The 24729-nt window shown below is 34.3% G+C and overlaps 1 protein-coding gene and 1 long non-coding RNA gene across 4 annotated transcripts in view; both read left to right on the top strand.

Annotated features, from left to right (window-relative positions):
* Positions 1-659: 659 nt before the first annotated feature.
* On the top strand, positions 660-9925 carry LOC134274148 (uncharacterized). 3 transcript variants are annotated; one of them, XR_009993556.1, is made up of 6 exons: positions 660-942; positions 1866-1954; positions 9157-9210; positions 9340-9448; positions 9545-9598; positions 9815-9925. It is a non-coding gene; the product is annotated as an uncharacterized LOC134274148 (long non-coding RNA). The 3 variants fall into 3 exon arrangements; XR_009993558.1 differs by having other exon boundaries at positions 9545-9644; positions 9815-9871; XR_009993557.1 differs by lacking the exon at positions 1866-1954 and having other exon boundaries at positions 660-767.
* Positions 9926-14807: 4882 nt separating this feature from the next.
* The window catches only part of LOC134274161 (uncharacterized), a 48428-nt gene continuing 38506 nt past the window's right edge, over positions 14808-24729 (top strand). Inside the window, exons 1-2 of the mRNA XM_062756416.1 lie at positions 14808-15625; positions 16487-16726. Of these exons, the coding sequence (XP_062612400.1) occupies positions 15142-15625; positions 16487-16726 (724 nt within the window). The 5' untranslated portion in view covers positions 14808-15141. The remainder of the gene's footprint in view (positions 15626-16486; positions 16727-24729) is intronic.

The raw sequence follows: 24729 nt of genomic DNA, 5'->3' as shown, positions 1-24729 counted from the left end.
GGGTTCATTCTGGTTTAAGTTTTTTTTATATTTAGACACAGGTATAAACTGGGATGCAGCATTGTGTAACAGACAGTTGAGATCAGAACAAAAAATATCAATATATCATTACCACAATCAAATTTCAAAACCTTCTTGGGAGGAAGGAAAAAATAAAACAAAATCTTCAAACAAACGTGTATTTACTCATTTAAATTTGTCACTTTGAATGATAGAATAGACTCATAGAGGGTTCAAATATTGTCTATTTCTATGGAATGTATAGGTTTTTTTTTTTGGGGGGGGGGGGGGATGTTAAAAGTAAAAGCAAACCGAGACAGAAACTGTTCATCTTGTTTTTTTTTAATAAGTTTTTTTAAGAGTGCCAATATCTCCGAAACCTACGCGTGCTGGTGACGTTTAACGTACTTTTACTTCGAGTAGCCTAATGTTAGTGTAAAAAATGTACTGAAAGAAGTTAATTGGAACTTAATAATCCCCCCTTCCGAATAAAAAAAATGTCTTTTTTTCGCTAGTCAGGATCTTTTCAGACGCTCGACTGACTGTCTCCGTAAATCTCCCACCAGCAGAGATAGGAGATTTACGGAGACAGCCGAGCGTCTGGTTGAATGAGACCTACTTCAGAAATTATTTATGGCGCAATCGGTGAGCCATATATGTGAGCCACTGGTAGCACTACTTTAAGAAACCGAAAGTTGCCACCGAAAGTCGAAGGAAGAACTGATTGCTGGCTTTTGCAACTCAGAAAGGCAAAATCCAAGTAAAAGGTAAGAAAATGTTGATATACAAGTGATGGAATGGAGAGTTTTCTCTACTTAAGGAATGACACGACAATAAAATTGTGAATGAGGAAGTAGTTGACGCCATTTTAGGAATATTCAACTTAAGAACAAGGTGAAGGGTGTGTGAAGCCGTTTTAAAAAATAACAAGAATGGATATGGGTTACCCCATATCCAAAGATATTCGACTTTTAGATTTAATATGTTTAACAGTGTTTAATGACGTTTATAAAAATAAAACTGCACTGTCTAGTTATAGTTATAGAACTTGTGTAAATTTCGTGAGTCAGTAGCATTACGGTCACCCAGTCTCCTAACCGTGCTAACAAACAGTACACATACCTATGTCCGCAAGACCAGTTAGCCTTGGTCTATACACACGTGCGATGGAGTTGTCAAACGGACTCCCGCTCACAGAGAAGTTACGATGGCAGACAGAACTTTTTTTCATAATTAGATCACATGAATACAAATTCTGATTCATAAAAATTAAACGATTGTCAGTTTAGAAATCCCCCGGCCAGTTCGGGTTTTGTTACACATTTCATACGTACTCTCCCTATGTGTAGTTTGTCTACACACGTGCAGGAATCAGCTCAGGGATTGAAAATTCCGTCATTTAACATTCTACACACAGAATGATTATTTTTTTTCTCTTAAAGGAAACTTTATGATAATTAACGAACAATTAACATGATTTTACTACAGTTGTTGATATAGTATAATCAATTCATCAGTGAAAAAATATCAAACGAAGAATGACCTAGATATTCTCTGTTATCAAACATGTTTAAAAAAAAGCTGAGGAGGGAGCGAGCGTAGGAATATCAACATTTTTTATTTGCATTTAGGGGGGAAAGTTATCTTTGGAGGAAAAATTAACATTAATTTTGGTTTCTTTTACGTATGATATACACAACATTATTTTTATCATGAACAATTATATTGTAATATCTACTTATTAATGATGGAACTATTTTCGTCGGAACGATTTGTGTGAGTCGCCGCTGAATACAGTAATATATCTTGCATTAATAGTATGCACTGATCGAATATATTAAAAAAAAACAAACCAGAAAAGGTAGAAAGAATCTGAAAAATTATTGACAGAGTAGAGACTGAGATCACTCGGCATTAATTCGCCTTGCGAACAGATTGGGACCACCCAAAAAGGGTATGATAGCCCGTTTGAGTAATATAATTATTTTTTCTATAACAATTTATTTTGTTTGTATTCTCGCCTCTGATTGGTTAATATCTAAAAAGGAACACAAATTATTTCTGTATAACCTAGTTTGGTGTAGGGACACACCTAGTTAGAATAATCTTACCAGGTCCAGCACAATACCTCGATAAAGGTATACAGCTTGATAACGCTTTTTCTTATCAGTAAATTCACCCATGCATGTAAAGTACTCAAACACAAACAAATCAGCAGAAAAACGTGTCGTGTGAGGAGACGTTATTTTATGCTTTTGTTTTTGATACCAGAGTGTTTTTCATGCACGAGTAGACACACTGACAAAAACTCAGAACTCGACTTTCAGCATGTTCAGTAATTAAGTTTTAAAGAATTTTTTTGAATTTTCATTTACATAAAATACCTTCATCAAGGTATTTTAAATACCTTGATAAAGCTATATAGCTTTATCAAGCTGTATATACCTTTATCGGGGTATTGTGCTGGACCTGCTTACTGTGTCTTGGGACAAGCCCTTGCCACGTACAGTTAGAATTCCTACCAATACTCATAATGTAGCAAATAATTGCAGAATCGCTCCGAAACGATTTTGAAGGATACATATGGATTTGCTCTGAAAATAACTTATAAATTAATTGTAACAAATATTTTTGAGATTTTTTATGCCTTTTATCCCAAAAAGTAATGCATAAAAAGACGAAATTTCAACAAATTTTCTCAACGATTTTTCTCACTTCAAATTTACCTGCCATGTTTACATTCAGAACTCTCGGGATTGTTCGTAGTAAATACACTAGTGCGAGTTATTGCCCATGTTTACTTTGCTACATTGTGAATACACGGAACAAATTCTATAGTTTAACCGGGTCGATAGGACATTTATCATTTTAACGATAGAACATTCTGTTTAGGACACATCCCCTTGACAACCAGCTGAATCATCTTTATCTATGCAATCCTCTCATTCCAGTCATTGTGATTCATGGAAAATTCCAGATTTAATAAATGTACCTTTAACTTCAGACAGTAACAATCTTACAACGTACATGTAAACAAACAACATTGCTGCTAGGTCTTTGTATCAGTTTTCACCTCCCCTCGCTTCCCATCATTTCTGTTACTACGGTTGTATTATTGAGCGGCAAATTTGAACTCAAATTAAGCAACAAAACTTTACACCCATAGTTGTTTAATGCATGATTTTAAAATTAAATTATAAGGACTGAATGACTCTAATTCTTGGCCAAATTATTCTAATATAACCTGGTTTGGATCAGTTTATGCTGTCTTATAATGCACTTTGCGGATTACAAAACAACGTAAACTGATCCTAACCGGGTTATACTCAAATAATTTGCAGACATGCCTACCCTTCCGCTTTTGGCGTAATTCATCAACTTTTTACTACAAAATTTTGCTATCACGCCACTTATATTAATTTTACGCTTTCGATATTTTGGTTTAAAATCCATTATGAACGTCTAAATTTAGAATTTAAGTACGACTTGTTGAAATGAAATGATAAGTTCTAATAAAAGTATATAATAAAGGACGGGTTCAATAGCATACGTAATATACTACTACCTAGTAGTCACATGTAAACTGGTATTGCTAAGATTCGGAAGAAGACGAGAAGGTAACTACAGTTTACGTTAACTATTGCAATAAGTACTGCCATTTTTAAACAATTAAAGAATGCCCCGTTTGTTTTTGTATACTAACCTGCTTATGCAAAAATCCAGCTATTTTAACATTGATTAGAACAAGATAGAGAAATGTGAGTGTTAAAAAATACAAGAGGCCCACGGGCCTTATAGGTCACCTGAGTATCATGCGACAACTTTCCAACTATTGAATTTGATTCATGTTTTAAACTAGAGGCCATGAAATTCACAATTTTGAAAGAGGCACCATTGCTTATCATAATTATACACTCAGCATGTTTATTTTGGTTACTTAAAACCCAGAGGCAGATCAGAGTAAGAGAAAATGCATTTCAACTTTTAGTGAATTTCAGAGCCCCTGGGTCAGGGCTTCTTGTGTTAGGGCGGGTCCACAGTTGAGCTCCCCATCCTACAGGAACCAGTGACCCTGGGGCCACATCTTTCAAAATTTTGGAAATTTTTAAAATTTTCTTTCATCATGCTGTTGATTAATACCAAAGTGCAGACTTCAAAGCATTAAATCATTTCAGACTATGTTACCCCTACCCCTACCCCCCACCCCCCAACCAAAGTATCTCTGTCCCAGGGGACAGGAAATTAACCATTTTTGGAAGAAGCAGATTTTTTTTTCATAAATATATACTAAGATCATTGGTATTATACCCAATAACAAAGGAAATGATTTTCAAAGAATTCAAGCATTTTCACTATATACAATGTAAACATTAGAGCCTCCCCCCCCCCTCCCCCCAACACAAGAATTTCTAACCCAGGGACCCTGAAATTCAAAAATCTCAAAGAGGCATCCTTCCCATACATGCCAACTTTCCCGATTTTTTCGGGAGTCTACCGATTTTTAACCCTCTCTACTGCTTGTCTACCGATTAACTTTTTTTTCCCCATTTCTACCGATTTTTCGAAAATCCGGAATTTTTACCGATTCGCTTTGAATAATACAGTATTTCCGTGTGCAGAAACATGGCTGTTTCAATGTTTATCGGTAGGATATCTGTTTATTGCCGCTGATAACAGGTAATCAACTAGGTGTCAACTGTGCTACCAGTCATTACAGAGGTTTTTATTGCTCCTGAACCTCATTAACAGTGTATTTTAACCGAGACAATTATGCCAGATGTGGAAATTTTAGAAATACACACGACACTGGATACAAACTGACAAACTTGTGAGAGTTCACACTTTACAGCAAACTTCGACAATATACGTATAAACCGTTTTTAAAAGGTGTTCAAGTTTTGGAATATTGCATTCCTCATTAAATTATGATCTACTTCATGGAAAAGACACTGCCAAAAATCCAACATGGAAAAAATGTGCCTGCAAGTGAAAACCATTAGGACTGCCCAGAGTGATCAAAATAAAAAAGAAAGGAAAAGACCATGCCTTTTGCAGACTTTGATTGAAAAGTTAAAATGACTTAATATTCCCTCTGATTAAAAAAAATAATTTAACAATATTTGTATAACAGTAACCTTATAAACTTTGTAATTTACCAACACACAATGAACAGTTCAGCTTATTTGTAAAGTTTAACATCCTTATTTATGTACTAATATGTTATCTTTGAGTATCACATTCTTCAAGAAAGAGGGTATATTTATCTTAATATGAAATAAATTTGAATAAAATTGCTTTTTTAAAATTATAAATGATATATAATAAATATATATTTAAATGATATAAATATTGTATTTGTGCTTTTCTTTAAGTTGATAGAGAAGAAAACACTTTTTGAAGTAGTAATAATACATGATAATATAATTAATGTAGTACTAGATTGATAATTTAGAAAAAACAACCTTCAAAAAGTTATTTCACGACAAAACGCCGCGAATTAGGAACTTTAAAAAATGTCGTTACGCGCAATCTCCCCCAAGAAAATTTTCAAAAGTTGGCATGTATGCCTTCCTCCTCATAACTATGTACATAGTTCATTGGTTAAATACTCAGGTGCAGAAAAGAAGAGTTTTAAAGAATTTATGCATTTTCACTATATATTCAAAAAAGCCCCGCCCTAACACCAGAACCCCCAACCCAGGGGTCATGAAATTCACAATATTGGAAGAGGTAGCCTTATTCAACATAACAATGTACTTGGTTAGTTTATTTAATAATCAGGAGCAAAGAAGAAGATTTTCAAAAGAAATAATTCATTTTTTACAAAATAATCTATGTAGCCCCGCCCTACCACTAGAACCCCTGACCCTGGGGCCATGAAATTTCACAATTTTGGAAGAGGCAGTCTTATTCAACATAGCCATAAACTTGGTTAGTTTATTTAATGCTCATGAACAGAGAAGAAGAATTTCAAAGAATTTTTGCATTTTCACTATATAATCTATATAGCCCCATCCTACCACTAGAACCCCTGACCCTGGGGCCAATAAATTCACAATTTGAGAAGAGGCAGTCTTATTCAATATAACTATGCACTTGGTTAGTTTATTTTAAATGCTCACAAACAGAAAAGAAGAATTTCAAAGAATTTGTGCATTTTCACTATATAATCTATATAGCCCCACCCTACCACTAGAACCCCTGGCCCTGGGGCCATGAAATTCACAATTTTGGAAAAGCGGTCATTTTCAACTTACCTATGCACTTGGTTAGTTAGGGCCCCGCAAGGATTTGCGGGTGCCCTATAGTAATCACTCTGTCTGTCCGTCTGTCCGTCTGTCATTCGTCCGTCCACAAATTTTCTGTTTTTTCCTAATAACTTTTTTTATGGTTGCCCGATTAAGATCAAATTTGGTATGGTAGTTCAATAGGCAGAAAGACATATTTTGATGCTAAGTTTGTTTCTCTATGTCCCCTGGTTTGGAGCTGGGGTGGTGGGGTATATTCCTTAACTTTATATAAGAATGCTTTGGCAAAGAGAGATAACTGCTGAAGATGTTTCCATTGTAAGCTTTCCTCCTGAAGAAAATCCAAAGCATTATCTTTATCTGTCACATTGAGATTAATTACCACCTCTGTCTGCAAATGAAGTTTGTTTTGAAGTTCAGTCAATTTGGAATGCTGTGAACACTCTGAAATGTGGATTTAGATATAAATGTTTATACTTTATTTTGGTTAAAATACCTACACAATGAGTTATGATTTCATTCTAATATTAATACTGAAAAAGTTCTTATTGTAACTTTAGAAGAAAATGATGAGAGAGGTACAATTAATCCCTTGGGATTAATTATCTAGCCTGCTGAAGAAAATTTAGTAGGCCTATCTTTATCTGTCATTTTAAGATTAATGAAAACCTTTGTCTGCAACTGCTGTTTGTTTTGAAGTTAAGGTCAAGCCTTCATGACACATGTATTTGCATTCTTTGAAGACTGGCATTTTATATAACACTAACACAAACTTCATTATTGTTTATATATACATTCAATGTTAGGTTGTTCTTTACTGCCTAATGTAAATATACAAGGATATTATTTGCAGGTTTTGGGATATTCAGGAATTATGTTGAAAATTTTAAGAATACAGTTGCTGTTTGCTTATTTCTTCATATATTTTTTAATCATTCCGTAAGCTGCATCCTTATAATTCCACCCCATGGCGGGGCCCTTGCTGACTGGTCAGTTTTCTGGTTTATTTAATGCCCACAAACAGAAAAGAAGAATTTGAAAGAAATAATGCATTTTCACTGTATAACCTGTTTAGCCCCACCCTAGCACTAGAACCCCTGACCCTGGGGTCATGAATTTCACAATTTTGGTAGAGGACTCAATGCTGATTACTATCATACCAACAGTTTAACTGCTTGATGTCCAGGAGTAAAGAAGAAGATTTTTAAAGTTTGCACTAATTTTAGTGGTTTTTGCCCCACCCCCCAGGCCCAAGTGGGGCAGGGACTATGAAATTCACAATTTTTGTTCCCCTTCACACATAAATGCTATATGCCAAATTTGGTTGAAATTGGTTCAGTGGTTTCAGAGAAGAAGCTAAAAATGTTCAAATGTTAACGAACGACGCACGACGAACGACGACGGACGAAAACAGATAGCAATAGGTCACCTGAGTTTACTCAGGTGACCTAAAAATACAATGTTATAGTGGGCGACTTGTGTAAACATGCAAACTCGAGCCTTCAATTAAGTGATTTGATACAAATTGACCAAATGCTTCATTTAGGGTGTATGGTTGAATTGATTGATTGATTGTATACTGTTTTAACATCCCTCTCAAGAATATTTCACTGATGTGGAGACGTCACCATTGCCGGTGAAGGGCTGCAAATTTAGGCCTATGCTCGGCACTTACGGCCTTTGAGCAGGGAGGGATCTTTATCATGCCACACCTGCTGTGACACGAGGCCTTGGTTTATACTGTCTCATCCGAAGGACCACCCCATTTAGTCGCTTTTTACAACAAGCAAGGGGATACTGAGGACCTATTCTAACCCGGATCCCCATGGGCCAGTTGAATTGAGTGTGATATGGTATGCTGGTATTTTACAACATTTTTGCCAATAGAGACTCGAAAAAGAAAAGTTTATGCCAGCTTATTAATGTACAAATTTGGTTGTTTTGAAAGAAAATAAAGTATTATAGTAAACAACAAAATAAAGTATTATAGTAAACAACAAAATAGGAATATTAACATTATTGATTACGCTTTTACCTTGGAAATTCCACCAAAAATGTACTTACACCCTTTCAACATGTTCAATGAAAAGGGTAGGCAGGTCTGAATTTGGCCAATAATTAGAGTCATTCCTAAAATATTTGAAGTTAATTATGTATATATATCTAGAAATGGGCAAAAAATTAGAGCTACTCTCTAAGTCAGAGTATTACAATGTTTAGGCATGCCAGGCAGGTTTTAAGATTAAATTCTGTGATCTAAATCATTGCACATTAGTCTCCTAAACCTTTAGAAGACAAACTCAATGAAATGATAATAATTCAATTCAAAATTATAATAATACTTTTGTTATGTATGAGCCTATGAGGAAAGGAGAAATGCATGAAGAAAATATATGGCTGAACCCGGGGACCCTACATTACTAGTCAGGTGCTCTACCACTGAGCTACTCAGGCCAATATCCATGATCCGTATAGTCCAAACTGCTACAGTTATATTTGTATAAATCTGTCAAGTAGAGCTACAATCTCTTCAGAGGCTTCTGATTCCCATCGTACCTTTAGAGAAGTGACTAATCTATTACTCTTTGATACCAAAAAGTTTTCACATGCAAAATAAGTTGCAACTATTTTAACAAGTTCAAAATGATAGTAATTGTAATCTTGACAGAAAATACCCCCCCCCCCCCCCCCCGACTCAAAATTCAAACCATTAATAACAGACATATATATGATGACCACAGTTAGGGGTCTGTTTACCTTCATGTGCATGTGTAAGCAAAATGAAACACAGTTAAGCAATGTGGTACATGGGGCCTCTTGTAATACTTGAGTACCAATGCACCGGTAAATGTACTTTTTATGGTATTGTGCAAAGCCTGCATCTCAAATATAAATCTTTTTTATACAGAGTCCTAATGATTTGCTGCATGCCTGTGTAAAAGAAGAAACCACCACCATACAGGTAACTCAGTAATAGTTTATTATAAAAAATATATATAGTTAACTGAATATGTTATATAGATAATAAAAGAAAATAATGTTTATGTTCATGCTGAAAAGTAACAATTAAACCCTTTGTTTTTCTTTACAGACAAATCACAGAGACAAGACAATTTAACTGCAAAGAGAGGGATATCAGTACACCTTTAGAGAGGGGGACAATTTAACTGTATACAGAGGATATCAGTGTGGTATATTAGGTACATCTTTAGATGATATTTTATTTTGAGGTGTATGCAAAGTCATTACAAATAAAAATCTATTTTCACTTTTTCAATAACAATGTTTTTATATAGATTCCTAATGATTTGCTGCATGACTGTTTAAAGGAAGATGTCTCCATCATGCAGGTTCCTTGTTTCACTCACTTTAAGAAAATGCCCAATTTATTTATAAGTAATTTCATGTATATATACGTAAACTAAGTATTTGTAAACAAATATTCACAGAGAAAATAAAAAAATATGGGGAAATATTTTTTTTAATTCAATCAAGTTACTATAGCTAAAGAAATGTTTACCTTCATGCTGAAATGTAATGAAGACTTTGTTTTTTCTGCCTTACAGACGTGTCAGAGACAGAACAATTCAACTGTGAGCAGAGCGATACTGGTGTTGTATAAGGTACATTTGTTTTAAGTACTTTGAAATTCTTATTAGAATACTACAAAGTTCTTGCGGGTATAGGAATCACATTTTTAACTCTTCCGAGCCTTCATGACTCAAGTGAACAGAAGGCTCAAGTCAGCTTTTCTGATCACATTTTCTCCGTAGTCTGTCTGGCGTCCGTTTGTCTGTAAACTTTTCACATTTTCGACTTTTTCTCAAGAACTACAAGGCCAATTTTAACCAAACATGGTACAAAGCATCCTTGGGTAAAGGAGTTTAAATTTTATCACTGAAGGACCAAGGGGAGATAATCAATAAATGATAAAAATAGAGTGAGGTCTTCTTCTTAAGAACCACTTGGCCAGAAAAGCTGAATCTTGTGTGGAAGCATCCTTGGATAGTGTAGATTTGAAATTGTTCAAATCATAACCCCTGGGGGTAGGGTGGGGCCACTATTTGGAATCCAAGTTTTACATTGACATATATAGGCAAAATCTTTAAAAATTTTCTTAGGCTTAAAAAAAAAAATATGTTTGATTTCTGTAACATTCCCAAAAAATTAAGGGTCGGTAGGTCGGAAATTCTTATATTTACAGTGGAGACCCAACATGGCATCCAAAATGGCTGCCTAGCAGCAGAAAACGAACTTCAGAAAGTTGTAGGGGGAAATTGTTGTTATAATAATGATTACTCTTTATAACTAAGGTAAATGTAAACTAGGTTGACATATTTTATGTCTCAAGTTAAGCTACAAGCTCATTTTCTTTTTTTGATAAATGGAATCAGCTGATTGATGAAACGAAGTTTTGCCATTTGTCAGAAAAAAAAAGTCCACCGGGGGGTAATTTGAATGGGTCGGTCAGGTTACAAGAAGCAAACATATATTTTTTTTAGGCCTTGTCAAGAACCATTTGGTTTAAAAAGCTGAAACTTATATGGAAGCATCCTGGGGTAGTGTAAATTCTAAATTGTTCAAATCATGACCCCAAGGGATAGGGCGGGGCTGCAATAGGAAATCCAAGTTTTACATTGAAATACATAGGAAAAATCTTCTTAAGAACTACTGTGCCAGAAAATCTTAAACTTATGTGGAAGTATCTTGGGGTAGTGTAGATTCTTAATTGTACAAACCATGACCCTTGGGGGTAGAGCTGTGCCACAATAGGGAATCCAAGTTTTATATTGAAATATATAGGAAAAATCTTTAAAATCTTCTTCTCAAGAACTACAGGGCCTGAAATGCTGAAACTTGTATGAAAGTATCTTTCGACTTTGGGTAGTGTAAATTTTAAATTGTACAAACCATGAACCCTTGGGATTGGGGGGGGGGGGGCGGTAATAGGCAATACAATTTTACATTGATATATAGTAAAAATCTTCTCAAGAATCATTGGGCTAAAAAAGCTGAAACTGATGTGAAAGCATCCTTAGGTAGTGAGATTCTAAATTGTTTAAATCAAGACACCTTGGGGTAGGATGAGGTCACAATAGGTATTACAAGAGGGGGGCATCTGGTAAAAAAGAGCAATGGCCAGATGTACTCAGGTGAGCGTTGAGGCCCATGGGCTTCTTGTTTGATCAAGTTTTGTAAGGTGTCCGTCTGTTTTTTTTTTTTAATTTCCAAGAACGGTGCTGCCATGGTTACTAAAAATAGAAATTTCTTTGAAATATTTCCAAAATACAATCCTCCTACAGTTTTGATCTGATTTGAATATAACTTGGCACGTGAGTAGATTAAAAAGTTCATAAATGCACAAAAAAGCAGCCACACATATTTAAAACTGCGATTGAGTCTGTCAAATAAATATTATTCTTAAGCCTTAAATGAAAAAATAAGTTGAAATAATTATATATAGGATCTTCCATGGTTTGTGGTGGTAGATTCTTTTTATCACATATTTTTGTTCACTATAAATGTGTATTCTGTCTTTCTTTCTAATTCAAAGTTCCTTTTCGGTTACCTTGGACCAAATAATGTAATAAATAATATAAGGCTGTATGAAATAGTTCATACAAAAATGAAAGAAAATATTTCAGCGCTTATTTTTTTCAATTTATGAATGAAAACTTAAGATATATCAAATAAAGTGAAATGTGACAAAGTAAGTCATTCTCTCCATCATATACATGTATTTGTTTATTAAATTTTACATTACGTCACACGGCGTAGGAGTACTGTATGATAGTGTTGATACGAAAACAATATCACATAAAAATCACATCCAACTACAAATCATGTGAGATTCTTTTTATCCAATGTTTTTTACACCACTAACAATGTTTGACACTGTTTATATAGAGGACTCCATTTCATTAAAATAATTATTGTCATTTTACATGTGTTAATACATGTTTCAAAATCTTTACACCAATTTTCACTCAACGCAATATTCTTTGGGATACCGATCCTGATGTATTTTCATAATATTTAAATATCAGTTTGTGTGGTAACTGAATACATGTAAAAGCTCATGAACACATATACATGATAAAAAGAGTATAATTTGAGTCTGGTCCATAACTTTGAGTATAGCATTCAATAAAAAGAAATCAAAATTTTGTGAGCTGGCTCAGCTTGCTCTTTATATATTATTATTAAGGTCTTCCGTTTCAGACGGAAGACCTTATAGTGATTCTACTGTTTCTTCTTTTTCTTTTTCTTTTTCTTCTTATTTTTTTTTCCCTTTTTGTTTTTGACGATTTCTCAGAGATGCCTGGACAGATTCTCATGAAATTTTCAGAGATGAAAGAAAGTAAAAATATCCTTCAAATGCAGTTTTCAGTTTTTCAAAAGTCACTTCCGGTCGTCAGATATGTCCGATTTCCGCTTTTTTCAGAAAAGTTTTGTCCGAGTCATATCTCAGAAACAGTAAGAGATTAAGACACCAAACTTATATGAGTAATAGATCTTGATAAGTAGGCAAAACCAATTGGGTTAAGATTGTCCGCCGTCACTTCCGGTCGTCACAGGAAGTGATCAAAGAAATCGAAAATTTGAACTTTTTCTTTTTTGAAAGTTTTTTGCATCACCTTATAGCATTTTATTTTTTGTTTCGAAATATGTCAGTCCCACCGGAAACAAAAACGACAACTTCCGGTTATAAGAGAAAAACTGCATAATTTAAGTATTTTTCTTTCCCATAAATATTTTTTATATTATATAGTATTTGTAATCATTTTTGGATATGTTATTTAGACTGCAATTGTCTACTAGTACGTCAAATATTTTTGTAAAATTCACTTCCGGTCGCGTGATTTCCTGTCCTCAAAATGAAAAGTTATCATACCTAGATCTCGTAAACGGTAAAAGATGAAGACACCAAACTTTTACAAGTGATAGATCTTGATGAGTAGGCAAAAGCAGTTGGAATAAGATTGTCCGCCGTCACTTCCGGTTGTCACAGGAAGTGATCAAATAAATTTTAAAAAACCAACTTTTCTTTATGGAAACTTTTTTGCATCACATTATAGCATCTAATTTGAAATTTCGAAATATGTCAGTCCCATTGGAAACAAAAACGACAACTTCCGGTTATTAAAGAAAAACTACATAATTTGTGTATATTTCTTTCCTATTAATATTTTTTGTAGATAAAGCATTTGTAATGATTTTTGGATATGTTATTCAGACTGCAACTGTCTACAGTAACGTAAAATATCTTTGTAAAATTCACTTCCGGTTGCGTGATTTCCTGTCCTCAAAACGAAAATTTATCATAGATAGATCTCGTAAACGGTAAAAGATTAAGACACCAAACTTATAAGAGTGATAGATCTTGCTGAGTAGGCAAATTCATTTGGGTTAACATTGTCCGCCGTTACTTCCGTTTGTCACAGGAAGTGAACAAATAAATAAAAAATTTCTGCTTCCGACGTCACTTCCGGTCGTCACAGAAAGTGATTAAAAAATTGAAAATGTTCTATATAAATGTTATTAAGACTATAATATTGTCTAAAGTAACGTCGAGAATCGAATCTTAGTAAGTTACACCTCCGGCTGTTTGTTTTCCAGAAATCATTTAAAATAATATATGCCTTTTTACATAGATAAAAGCTCATTCATGCACATAAATAGAGGAGAACGGAAGACCTTCTTTGTTGCTGTAGCAACAAGAGTTTCTAGTATATTTATATTGTTATCATCATTTTATTATGTGTTAAACACAAAGCTAGCTATATATGTAGTGTACATGTTAAGAGTGTCATAATGACCTTTTATCTCTTTACAGAATACTTACCAACAAGAACACATATCCTATATACACTGGACACCAAAGGAAATCAGTATAGTAAACATTTTTATCATGTTGCTTTATAAGTTACATGAATGTTATATACATGTACTGTATCATGTGTTATTATATTAATATAATCTTTAATTATTTGACAGAAATAATAGAAAATTACACACAGTGAAATTTTGGTTTATTGAATGTGTTTAAACAGTTGTGAGATTTGTAATTCATTTTAATAATATGACAGTATTAAAATGTTAATTCTGATACATATACGTGATGATACAATGTAAAATATTGTTTTTTAGCAGATTTCTGTCCATTAATATAGAGGCCTCCACATCACCTTGCCTACAGCCGGTAGGACCTAAGGATTCTACATGTGTGTACAGGTAAATGTATAACATGATGTTTATCTATGATTTAAAATGACATAATTGTAATGACCTAAATAATTTAAAAGGAGACAATTTATGATATAAATAGGATTGTTTACAAAATATTTTAAAGGAATCTGTAAGAGAACTTAACAGTTAGTTTCATAAATTATGTAAAGAGAAAATCATTACACAGAATGTGAAGATGGAAATATTATTAAGATTGCATGACCAATGTAATTTACAGAGAAATCTCCCTGACTGAATGAAATCAACATTGGATTCTGAAAACACAGGAAAAAGAAATAGAAGTCTGGTGTCAGTGATGTTTAGACTGGTGTTACAAAAATCTGTCACATTGTCTGGTGTTGGTCAGTGTTATCACATTACCCACGTGTCAACAGACCGGGCCTGGATCAGTGATAGAGAAGGCAATCTCATCTTAACAAACACGAGAGGTGACATACTAGATCATGTGACGGATTTATATAAATATAGTGGTGGAGTACATACTGTGACTCGTGATAATGATGTGATTTATATAGACAGTGACCATAACATCATTAAACTGTCTACAGATAAAGTAAAGACCATAGTGATACCCTATAACACATCACCATGGACACCATGGAGTGTCTACAGCTCCCCCTCCACTGGAGACCTGCTGGTCGGGATGTATAATACTGATACAGTGACAGGCCAGGTAAACCGTTACACCAACACAGGAGAACACATACAGACCATACAGCACGACAACACAGGTCAGGGACTGTATAGATATCCTATATACATCACAGAGAACTGCAATGGAGATGTTATTGTGTCTGACTTCCTCCATGATGCTGTAGTGGTGACAGACAGAAGAGGGAGACATCGCTTCTCCTACACTGGTTCTCCATCAGGATCAGGACTAGAACCACGTGGAATCTGTACTGATGCGCTGTCACACATCCTGCTGTGTGATTATAAAACCCACACAGTACATATCATTGACCAGGACGGTCTCATTCTGACACAGATAGAGACCAAACAACACGGGATAGTCGTACCGTACGGCCTGAGTTATGATTGTGATACACAGCTTCTCTGGGTTGGATCATACAACAACAACACAGTAAACATTTACAGACTTATCTATGAAGGGGATGATCAGACTAGTAAGTTAATTTACTGTATATTAATTAATTGTTAAAACAAAGTAATAAATAAAACAAGGTGAATACTGAATATTAATGAGGGTCTGGACATCAACATGATCAATTAAGTCTTTGTTGTTTGTATTTTTTTTACCATGTTTACTTTTGATTGAGATATTTTAAACAAAATGTTGATTGTATAAAAAATATAAATAAACAGATTATCAGGTACATTATCCTGATTATGTTGATGTATAATTATTTATGAATAATTAACCAATTGCAATAAAATTTGCCAATATCAGATTGAGTCAGGAATTACATAAAAAGAGAGCTTAACTTGATCAAGTGTAACAATAGGAATACCAATAGGAATTACTTGAGATGTAATAATGCTGTTCCTGTTAGCTCTGAACCAACGTATAAAAATCCTCCCAATGTGATTTAAAAAAGTTTTTTGTTTATTCAGAGAATGTTTTAGTGAGTTGAGTGAGGTGAAAGTCTGAAAGAATCATTGAGTGATTGCTTAATAAAATCCGCAATGATTATATAAATGTACCAGTATACTGTTAATTGAAGTGTGGAAATAAAAAAAAAGGAGGGGGGGGGGGGGGGTTAGTAGACTTGTTGATTCCAGTAAGTCCCCAGTATAACAGACTGATGGTAAAGATTTCATATTCAAAACCTTTTCTTAGAAACAAATGATTATCTTATACTTTTCTCTACATAAAAGTTAAGGAAAAGGATGATCTTCTATTAAATAACCTTAATATTTAAAACATGATTTAGTTATTTTTGATTATTTAGTCTGGTTGGTTTTTGAAAAAACGGGGGCAGGGGTAATCTAATTATGATAAGTATATATGACTTTATTGTTTTCAGGTGCAAGCAATGATGATTTGGATACGGTTTATATGGATGAGTTGAAGAAGTTTCTGAGGAAGGAGAAGACAACTGTTTCCCATGCCAGAGGAATACTTGTTGGATGTGCTGAGGCTGGAAAAACAACGCTACTGAAGCGATTAAGAGGTCAAAGTCAAAATATCAGTGAAGTTACAGAGTCCACCAGGGGACTGGAAGTCCATCAACATCTCTTTATTGTTAGAGACGGAATTCTGGAAGGTTAGAAAGTATTTCTAATGAATACATATAGGGTAGATAGACAGAATTTCAATTTGGCTGTGCAACAGCCTATCCAGCTTATGATTTTTAAAATTATGATTATGTATGAAATATGAAAAATGGAAAACACTTATGAAAGGGAGATTACTCTCAAAACATTATTACTCTTTAAATTCTGTTGAAGAGTTATCTTTCCTTTTTCCTTTTATACAATGAATAAAACCAATCAATGGCAAAAATCTCCTATAAATCAATAATTTACATCTTATGTACATATGATGTTACCTGAATATAATTGATAATTCAGAATTTTTTCTTTATAAATAGATTTATCATATTTTCAGCTCACCTGAGCCGAAGGCTCAAGTGAGCTTTTCTGATCAAAATTTGTCCGTTGTCTGTCGTTGTTGTTGTCGTTGTTGTCGTCGTAAACTTTTCACATTTTCATCTTCTTCTAAAGAACCACTGGACCAATTTCAACCAACTTGGCACAAAGTATCCTTGGGGGAAGGGGATCCAAGTTTGTTCAAATGAAGGGCCACACCCTTATTCAAGGGGAGATAATTGGGAATTAATGAAAATTTGGAGGCATATTTTAAAAATCTTCTTCTCAAGAACCACTGTGCCAGGAAAGATGAAACTTATGGAGAATCATTCTCAGGTAGTGTAGATTCAAGTTTGTTCAAATTATGACCCCTTGGGGGTAGGGCGGGGCCAAAATGGCTGACCAAAGTTTTATATAGAAATATATAAGAAAATTCTTTAAAAATCTTCTTCTCAAGAATGACAAAGCCATAATTCATCATATTTATATGGAAGCATGCTCAGGTAGTGTAGATTCAAGTTTGTTCAAATCATGACCCCCGGGGGTAGGGCGGGGCCAAAATGGCCGACCAAGGTTTTTACATAGAAATATATAGGAAAATTCTTTAAAAATCTTCTTCTCAAGAATGACAAAGCCATTATTCATCATATTTATATGGAAGCATGCTCAGGTAGTGTAGATTCAACTTTGTTCAAATCATGACCCCCGGGGGTATGGCGGGGCCAAAATGGCCGACCAATGTTTTACAAAGAAATATATAGGAAAATTCTTTAAAAATCTTCTTCTCAAGAATGACAAAGCCATAATGCATCATATACAAATATGGAAGCATGCTCAGGTAGTGTAGGTTCAAGTTTGTTCAAATCATGCCCCCCCCCCCCCCCCCCCCCCCCCCCCCCCCGGATAGGGCGGGGCAAAAATGGCCGACCAAAGTTTTACATAGAAATATATAAGAAAATTCTTTGAACATTTTCTTCTCAAGAATGACAAAGCCATAATTCACCATATTTATATGGAAGCATGCTCAAGTAGTTTAGATTCAAATTTGTTCAAATCATGACCCCCAGGGGTAGGGCGGGGTCAAAATGGCCGACCAAATTTTTTAAGGATATATCAGATATATATAGGAAAGTTTTTTAAAAATTATTTTCGAAAAAATAGCAAATCCATGACTGGTCATGGGACTACTTTTGGATTTAAACTTTACAATAAAAAGCCATTTTCTACTTTTTCCTACCTTTAGTGCTCAGGTGAGCGATGTGGCCCATGGGCCTCTTGTTGTTTATTTTTATCTTTATCAGAATAAATCTACAAATGCCCATATACCTATTTACATGTTATACAAATAGTATTAGGTGGATTCAAAGATTTTTACAAAGGAATCCATATGCATGTAGAAAAAAGAAAGAACAAAACAAAAAAAAAAAACATGATTTTCAAGGAATATATATACATTGTACATCTAGCCAGGTTATTAGAAATTTTAAAAACAAATAATAGAAACAATACACAAAATCAGTCCTTTTATTTAGAATTATCCTTAGATAGTGGTTGATTAAGGAAGGCCCATACTTTTATGGACCTGGTTTTAATTTTATACACCAATATGAAATTCTGATTTTTACTTGTCCATTGAAATAAAATCTTTTTGGCTGATTCAAAATGATTAAGCAAGTATATCTTTGTTTATTATAGCCTTATTGTACATACAAAGCATTAATATACCTTGTTTATGGAAATTAACACTGCACAACATGTTTGTTCATAGAATCTATATGTCATCTGGTACATACACAGGCACAAAACTCTTTATTGCTTTTATGGACCTAAAGCTTTTTAAGGTCTTCCGTTTCCAACGGAAGTCCTTCTACTGATTCTGTTGGTAAAGATTATTATTCTTTTTTAGCTCACCTGAGCCGAAGGCTCAAGTGAGCTTTTCTGATCAAAATTTGTCCGTTGTCTGTCGTCGTCGTCGTCGGTGTTGTCGGCGTCGTCGGTGTCGGCGTAAACTTTTCACATTTTCATCTTCTTCTCAAGAACCACTGGGCCAATTTCAACCAAACTTGGCACAAAGTATCTTTGGGTGAAGGGAAATCAAGTTTGTTCAAATGAAGGGCCACGCCCCCTTCCAAGGGGAGATAATTATGAATTTGTGAAAAATTTATGGCATTTTTAAAAAATCTTCTTCTCCAGAACAGCTGGGCCAGGAAAGATGAAACTCATGTGGAAGCATCCTCAGGTAGTGTAGATTCAAGTTTGTTCAAATCATGACCCACGGGGCAAGGGTGGGGCCAAAATGGCCGACCCTAGTTTTACATAGGAATATATAGGAAAAAATCTTTAAAAATCTTCTTCTCCAGTACCACTTGGCCAGGAAAGATGAAACTCATGTGGAATCATCCTCAGGTAGTGTGGATTCAAGTTTGTTCAAATCATGACCCCCGGGGCTAGGGTGGGGCCAAAATGGCCGACCCAAGTTTTACATAGGAATATATAGGAAAAATCTTTAAAAATCTTTTTCTCCAGAACCACTGGGCCAGGAAAGATGAAACTCATGTGGAATCATCCTCAGGTAAAGCAGATTTAAGTTTGTTCAAATCATGACCCCCCGGGGCAAAGGTGGGGCCAAATGGCCGACCCAAGTTTTACATAGGAATATATATAGGGAAAATCTTTAAAAATCTTCTTCTCCAGAACCACTGGACCAGGAAAGATGAAACTCATGTGGAATCATCCTCAGGTAGTGTAGATTCAAATTTGTTCAAATCATGACCTCCGGGGCAAGGGTGGGGCCAAAATGGCCAACCCGTTTCAGGGCTCTCTATTCTCTATATCTGAGGCCGATATTCGGCCCCGTTCCCAATGCAAAAAAGGTACCTTTTTTCCCAAAAGAAAGGTGTAAATTTCCCAATTTCCATAGCAAAATATTTAATTAAAAAATAAAAGTCCATGAAACTTAATCGAAAAAAAACCCCAAACTCAATAAACTTGCAAATGAAAGTGAAACTGTACTACTATTTTAATAGTTTGTGTACTACTACTTTAATAGTTAGCGCTAAATGCATTCTTAAACTGGTTCAGGGAACCAGGTTATTGTTTTTTACAAAAATAAGTACTAACTATGAAAGCAGAGTATCTTGTCATGTAGTTTCAACAAAAAAATCATATTGGTTTCAAAAATAGACATTTCATTTAAACATTAGTAAGCTGCACCTAGAAACATACGATCACAATTTGTCCGTTGTCTGTCGTTGTTGTCGTCGTCGTTGTCGTCGTCGTCGTCGTTGTAAACTTTTCACATTTTCATCTTCTTCTCAAGAACCACTGGACCAATTTCAACCAAACTTGCCATAAAGTATCCTTAGGTGATGGGGATTCAGGTTTGTTCAAATGAAGGGCCATACCCTCTTTCAAGGGGAGATAATTAAGAATTAGTGAAAAATTAATGGTGTATTTTAAAAATCTTCTTCTCAAGAACCACTTGGCCAGGAAAGATGAAACTCATAGTGAAGTATCCTCAGGTGGTGTAGACTCAAATTTGTTCAAATCATGACCCCTGGGGCAAGGGTGGGGCCGTAATGGATGAGTAAATTTTACTTAAGAATCCATCATAAAACCTTAAAAATTTCAAAATCTTCTTCTCCAGATCCCATAAGCAACAGAGCTGTGTTTAGTAACATTAATATGCAAGCAATCCTCTGTAGTGCGCATTCAATTTTGTCTAACTTATGGCCGTACGAAATTATATCAACATATTAGGTTTACCTTTGTTTATTTTTTTTTCGATCGGGCGCGGTGTACCAAATAAATGAAAACGAGGCTTCAGCCATTTTTCATGTGGACGGCGAAGAAGTACTTGAAGTTTGGTGTTATACAGTCTGAAACAAAAGTATTCATTGCTGATTGTTATTTTCATTATGTAAGGTTTGAAGAGTAAATGATTTTGCTGAATAAATACAACCTTGCGTATATTTGTTCATGTAGCATTAATTTGTTATATGCAGTGTTTAGGCACATACTGCGCAGTTGAAGTTTCTCGGAGAAAAGTCACACGGAGAAAAACAAGTCCATTTAGATACTGCTACATTTTACTAGTATAAAAGAAGATTGAGAAGATGATCTTTTTTAAAATTTACTTAGTAGATTGAAGCGTAATAGTTTGTCATTGCATAATACAAATAGACGAATTTTACATTCATAAGAGTTAACTCCCGTTGTCGGCGTAACACTACTTTTCCCTCTGTCTTTGTCATTTGTAAGTTAGGCCACTTGTTAATATTTTTAATCTTCAAATGTTATTTGACAATTTTGATCTGTACCTGTATTGCAAGAGTATGTTTACATGTAAATTATGAACATATTCATACAGATTTTATTACTAAGATACTGTCCTATAAAGTTGGTAAGGTTATAAAGGGAAAACAGTGTCTACCCCGGTTGACCCCGGATGGTCCCAACAAAGGGGATTAATTTTTGTAAATGTGAAAGTCATCAACAGGGACAAGACTTGCATATAGGTACACCTGTCATCAGGACGTGTTTACAAAGGATAACTTATTGTTAGTAAAAGTAGCAGTACATATAAAATACATGGTTTCTGTCTTGAAATATAAGCGATATTTGGGCGAGGGTAAGAAAACATGATAGAGGGCGTGCTTGCCGAGCCCTCTTACGTTTTCGACCCGAGCCCAAATGTTGCTTATATTTCAAGACAGAAACCATGTATTTTGTTAATCCTGCAACAAAATTTTACATTTGAGCGTCCAAAACAAGCTAATTCCGACAGATTTAGGCACATCTCTGCAGTTGAAACTATGATGCCATGGCGTAAACACTGCAGTATACGTGACGTCACAATGCTTTTGAATGTCGGAATACATGAACGAGGCTTTATTAGGGCAGTGACTGGATAAAGCTTTGGTTTTAAATATTAGGTTACCTTTATTAGGTCAATGCAAGGGGTGGTTGCAGGATAAAAAGTGTTTAAGTTTGCAGAAAGAAAACTCATACATAAATCGTGATTTTGTGTCAATCCCGGAGATGAGGAAGGAATATCACCTACACAGGTTCCCGAGTAACAATTGGCTAAAATAAAGCTTAGTAGTGTGTTTAAAATGATTTTAAAAAAAGACAACAGTAGAATAAAAAGACTATAGATTTACATGCAGTGCATTATTGTTTGATGGGCATTTTTCATAAAAAAAAAAAATTAAAAGGAAGGTTTTATTTTCATACCATATATGATTTTACTATTCTGCCTTTTACAAAGCACTTGTTCTTTGTTTTATATTGTACATTGTACTTGTTTTTGTTTTTTTACATGTAAAGTGCTTTAGGGCAATTACATTATTAGATAAGGTGCTATATAAAAGTAGAATAATGATGATGTGGTATATTGGTATATATAATTAGCAGTCTGATTCAAGTTCTAGAGATGGGAAATGAGAAAAAAAAAATAGAATCAAATATCGGTAATAATCTGCTGTGCATAATTGTTTAATAATGAACTATAATCGAAATTTTTAAATTCAAATAAACACAGAAAAGTTAAACTTAATCTTAAATGTTTGTTAATTTTTCTTTTAATAATTGAAAGTTGGAAATAGTATTTTGTTAACTTTAAACAACATTATATATGTATATATGTATGTATATATATCATGATGTATTGAATCAGAATGGGAATTAATATTTTTGAAAAATTGCATTCAATGGGTATATTACTGATATTAGTCCCATCTTTCATTAGTATGACTACATGTATTAATTTTTTGGGATTACAAGGTTTAAAAGTAGTTATCCAGAAATAAGACTTGTATTTTTCACAAATGTGTTTGACGGTGTGACCATTTGGGCGAGCGCAGTTGTACCTTAAAAATACCATTGATTCAGAAATGTTGATCTGCCACTTCAAATCTCAAGTGTGTGAGACATCTAGATTATGTCACACGAGAGATTGTCAGGGTTAACGGAAACAGCCAAGCGTCTAGTTGAAACTAATAGACCTAGTCGAAAGACATTGATGAGTTATTATTTCTTTTTAAGATTTCTATATACTGGAAGTCTTTTATGCCTTATGTTATAATTTATTTGTGCAAAGAGTATTGGGTAGCAAAGGAATTTTGGGAAGGTGTCACAACATATGCTTGACATATGCACAGATTTAATTCCAAATTTCCTCTGTTCTTACACATTAGTCTGTTGAGCTTGCTTTGCGACCCTTGCTGCACTCACTATAATTACATTTACAGATTGTCTAGACTAATAATGTTTTCTTTTGTATTAAAACCTTGCACTGGCTTGCAGTATTGTCCATTTCCTGTTATTAGACTGACCCCATATTCAATCCTAGCAGTATAAAATTTAATACAGAATAAAGTGTTCATTTAGGACCTAAATCGAACTTCATACATTTAAACAAGAGTCAAAATATTTACCCTAAATAGCAAAGTAATAAACATATTTTTATGCAAATTTTTGATATTGTTTTTGTCCAACTGTTTGTCTGTTTATCTGTTTGTCTGTTGTCAACTTTAAATTCGCCAAAACTTTTGAACCGTATTTGAGATAGAGACTTCATATTTGGTATGCATACTCCTAAATAAAGTTCTTTCAAATGGATTTCAAGGTCAATGACCTTGTACACTTGACTGTGACCTATATGCAAAAAATAGCTTTTTCCACTGTTTGCCATAACTTTTGAACCATACCAGATAGGGACTTTTATTTAGTATGCATACTCCTCTAATAAAGTTCTTTCAAATGACATCAAGGTCAATGACCTTGTGACTTTGACTGTGACCTATATACTAAAAATAGCTTTTTCAACTGATTTTATAACTTTTTAACCATAAGAGATAGAAACTTCATTTTTAGTATGCATACTCCACTGAGAAAGTTCCTTCAAATGACATCAAGGCCAATGACCTTGTGACCTACGGTATATGCTAAAAATAGCTTTTTCCACTTTTTGAACCATAGGAGATAGGGACTTCATATGTAGTATGCATACTCCACTAATGAAGTTCTTTCAATCAACACCAAGGTTAATGACCATGTGACCTTGACTGTGACCTATATGCTAAAAATAGCTTTTTCCACTTTTTGCCATAACTTTTGAACCATAGGAGATAGGGACTTCATATTTAGTATGCATACCCCACTAATTAAGTTCTTACAAACAACACAAAGGTCAATGACCTTGTGACCTTGACTGTGACCTTTATACTAAAAATAGCTTTTTCGAAATTTGTTGACGCCAGGTGTAATGTTTCACAAACACATCTTGTTCATTATTGAAGACTTCCAACTTTCTGAGTGGTTGACTATAAAAACAAAAAATTAGCATATTTTACAGCGATATTTGAACGAGTTTGCACATGGGTGATAAGTAAAGACAAGATCACCTGTGGATTTCCGACGATGATGTACACACAGTTCTTGATAAACAAGATAAAAAAATTCTATAAAACTTAATGAAATACCACAATGGTTATTTATTTAATATGGATTATTGCACAAAAATTATGCCAGTAAATGTTGTATACATTTATATGGTACATATAATTTCTGGAAATGTGTGACACATGTTCAAGGTAAGTCTTGAGTGAAAATGGTTTACAAATTGCATGTAACTTGCGCCTCTCTTAAAATGATTGATTGATTGTTATTTAACAAC

Source organism: Saccostrea cucullata, unplaced genomic scaffold, assembly GCF_032062105.1.
Source record: "Saccostrea cucullata isolate Sc308-1 unplaced genomic scaffold, CSIRO_AGI_Scuc_v1 ctg1281, whole genome shotgun sequence".
Classification (NCBI taxonomy): Eukaryota; Metazoa; Mollusca; class Bivalvia; order Ostreida; family Ostreidae; genus Saccostrea; species Saccostrea cuccullata.
This window is presented reverse-complemented; position numbering and strand designations above follow the sequence as displayed.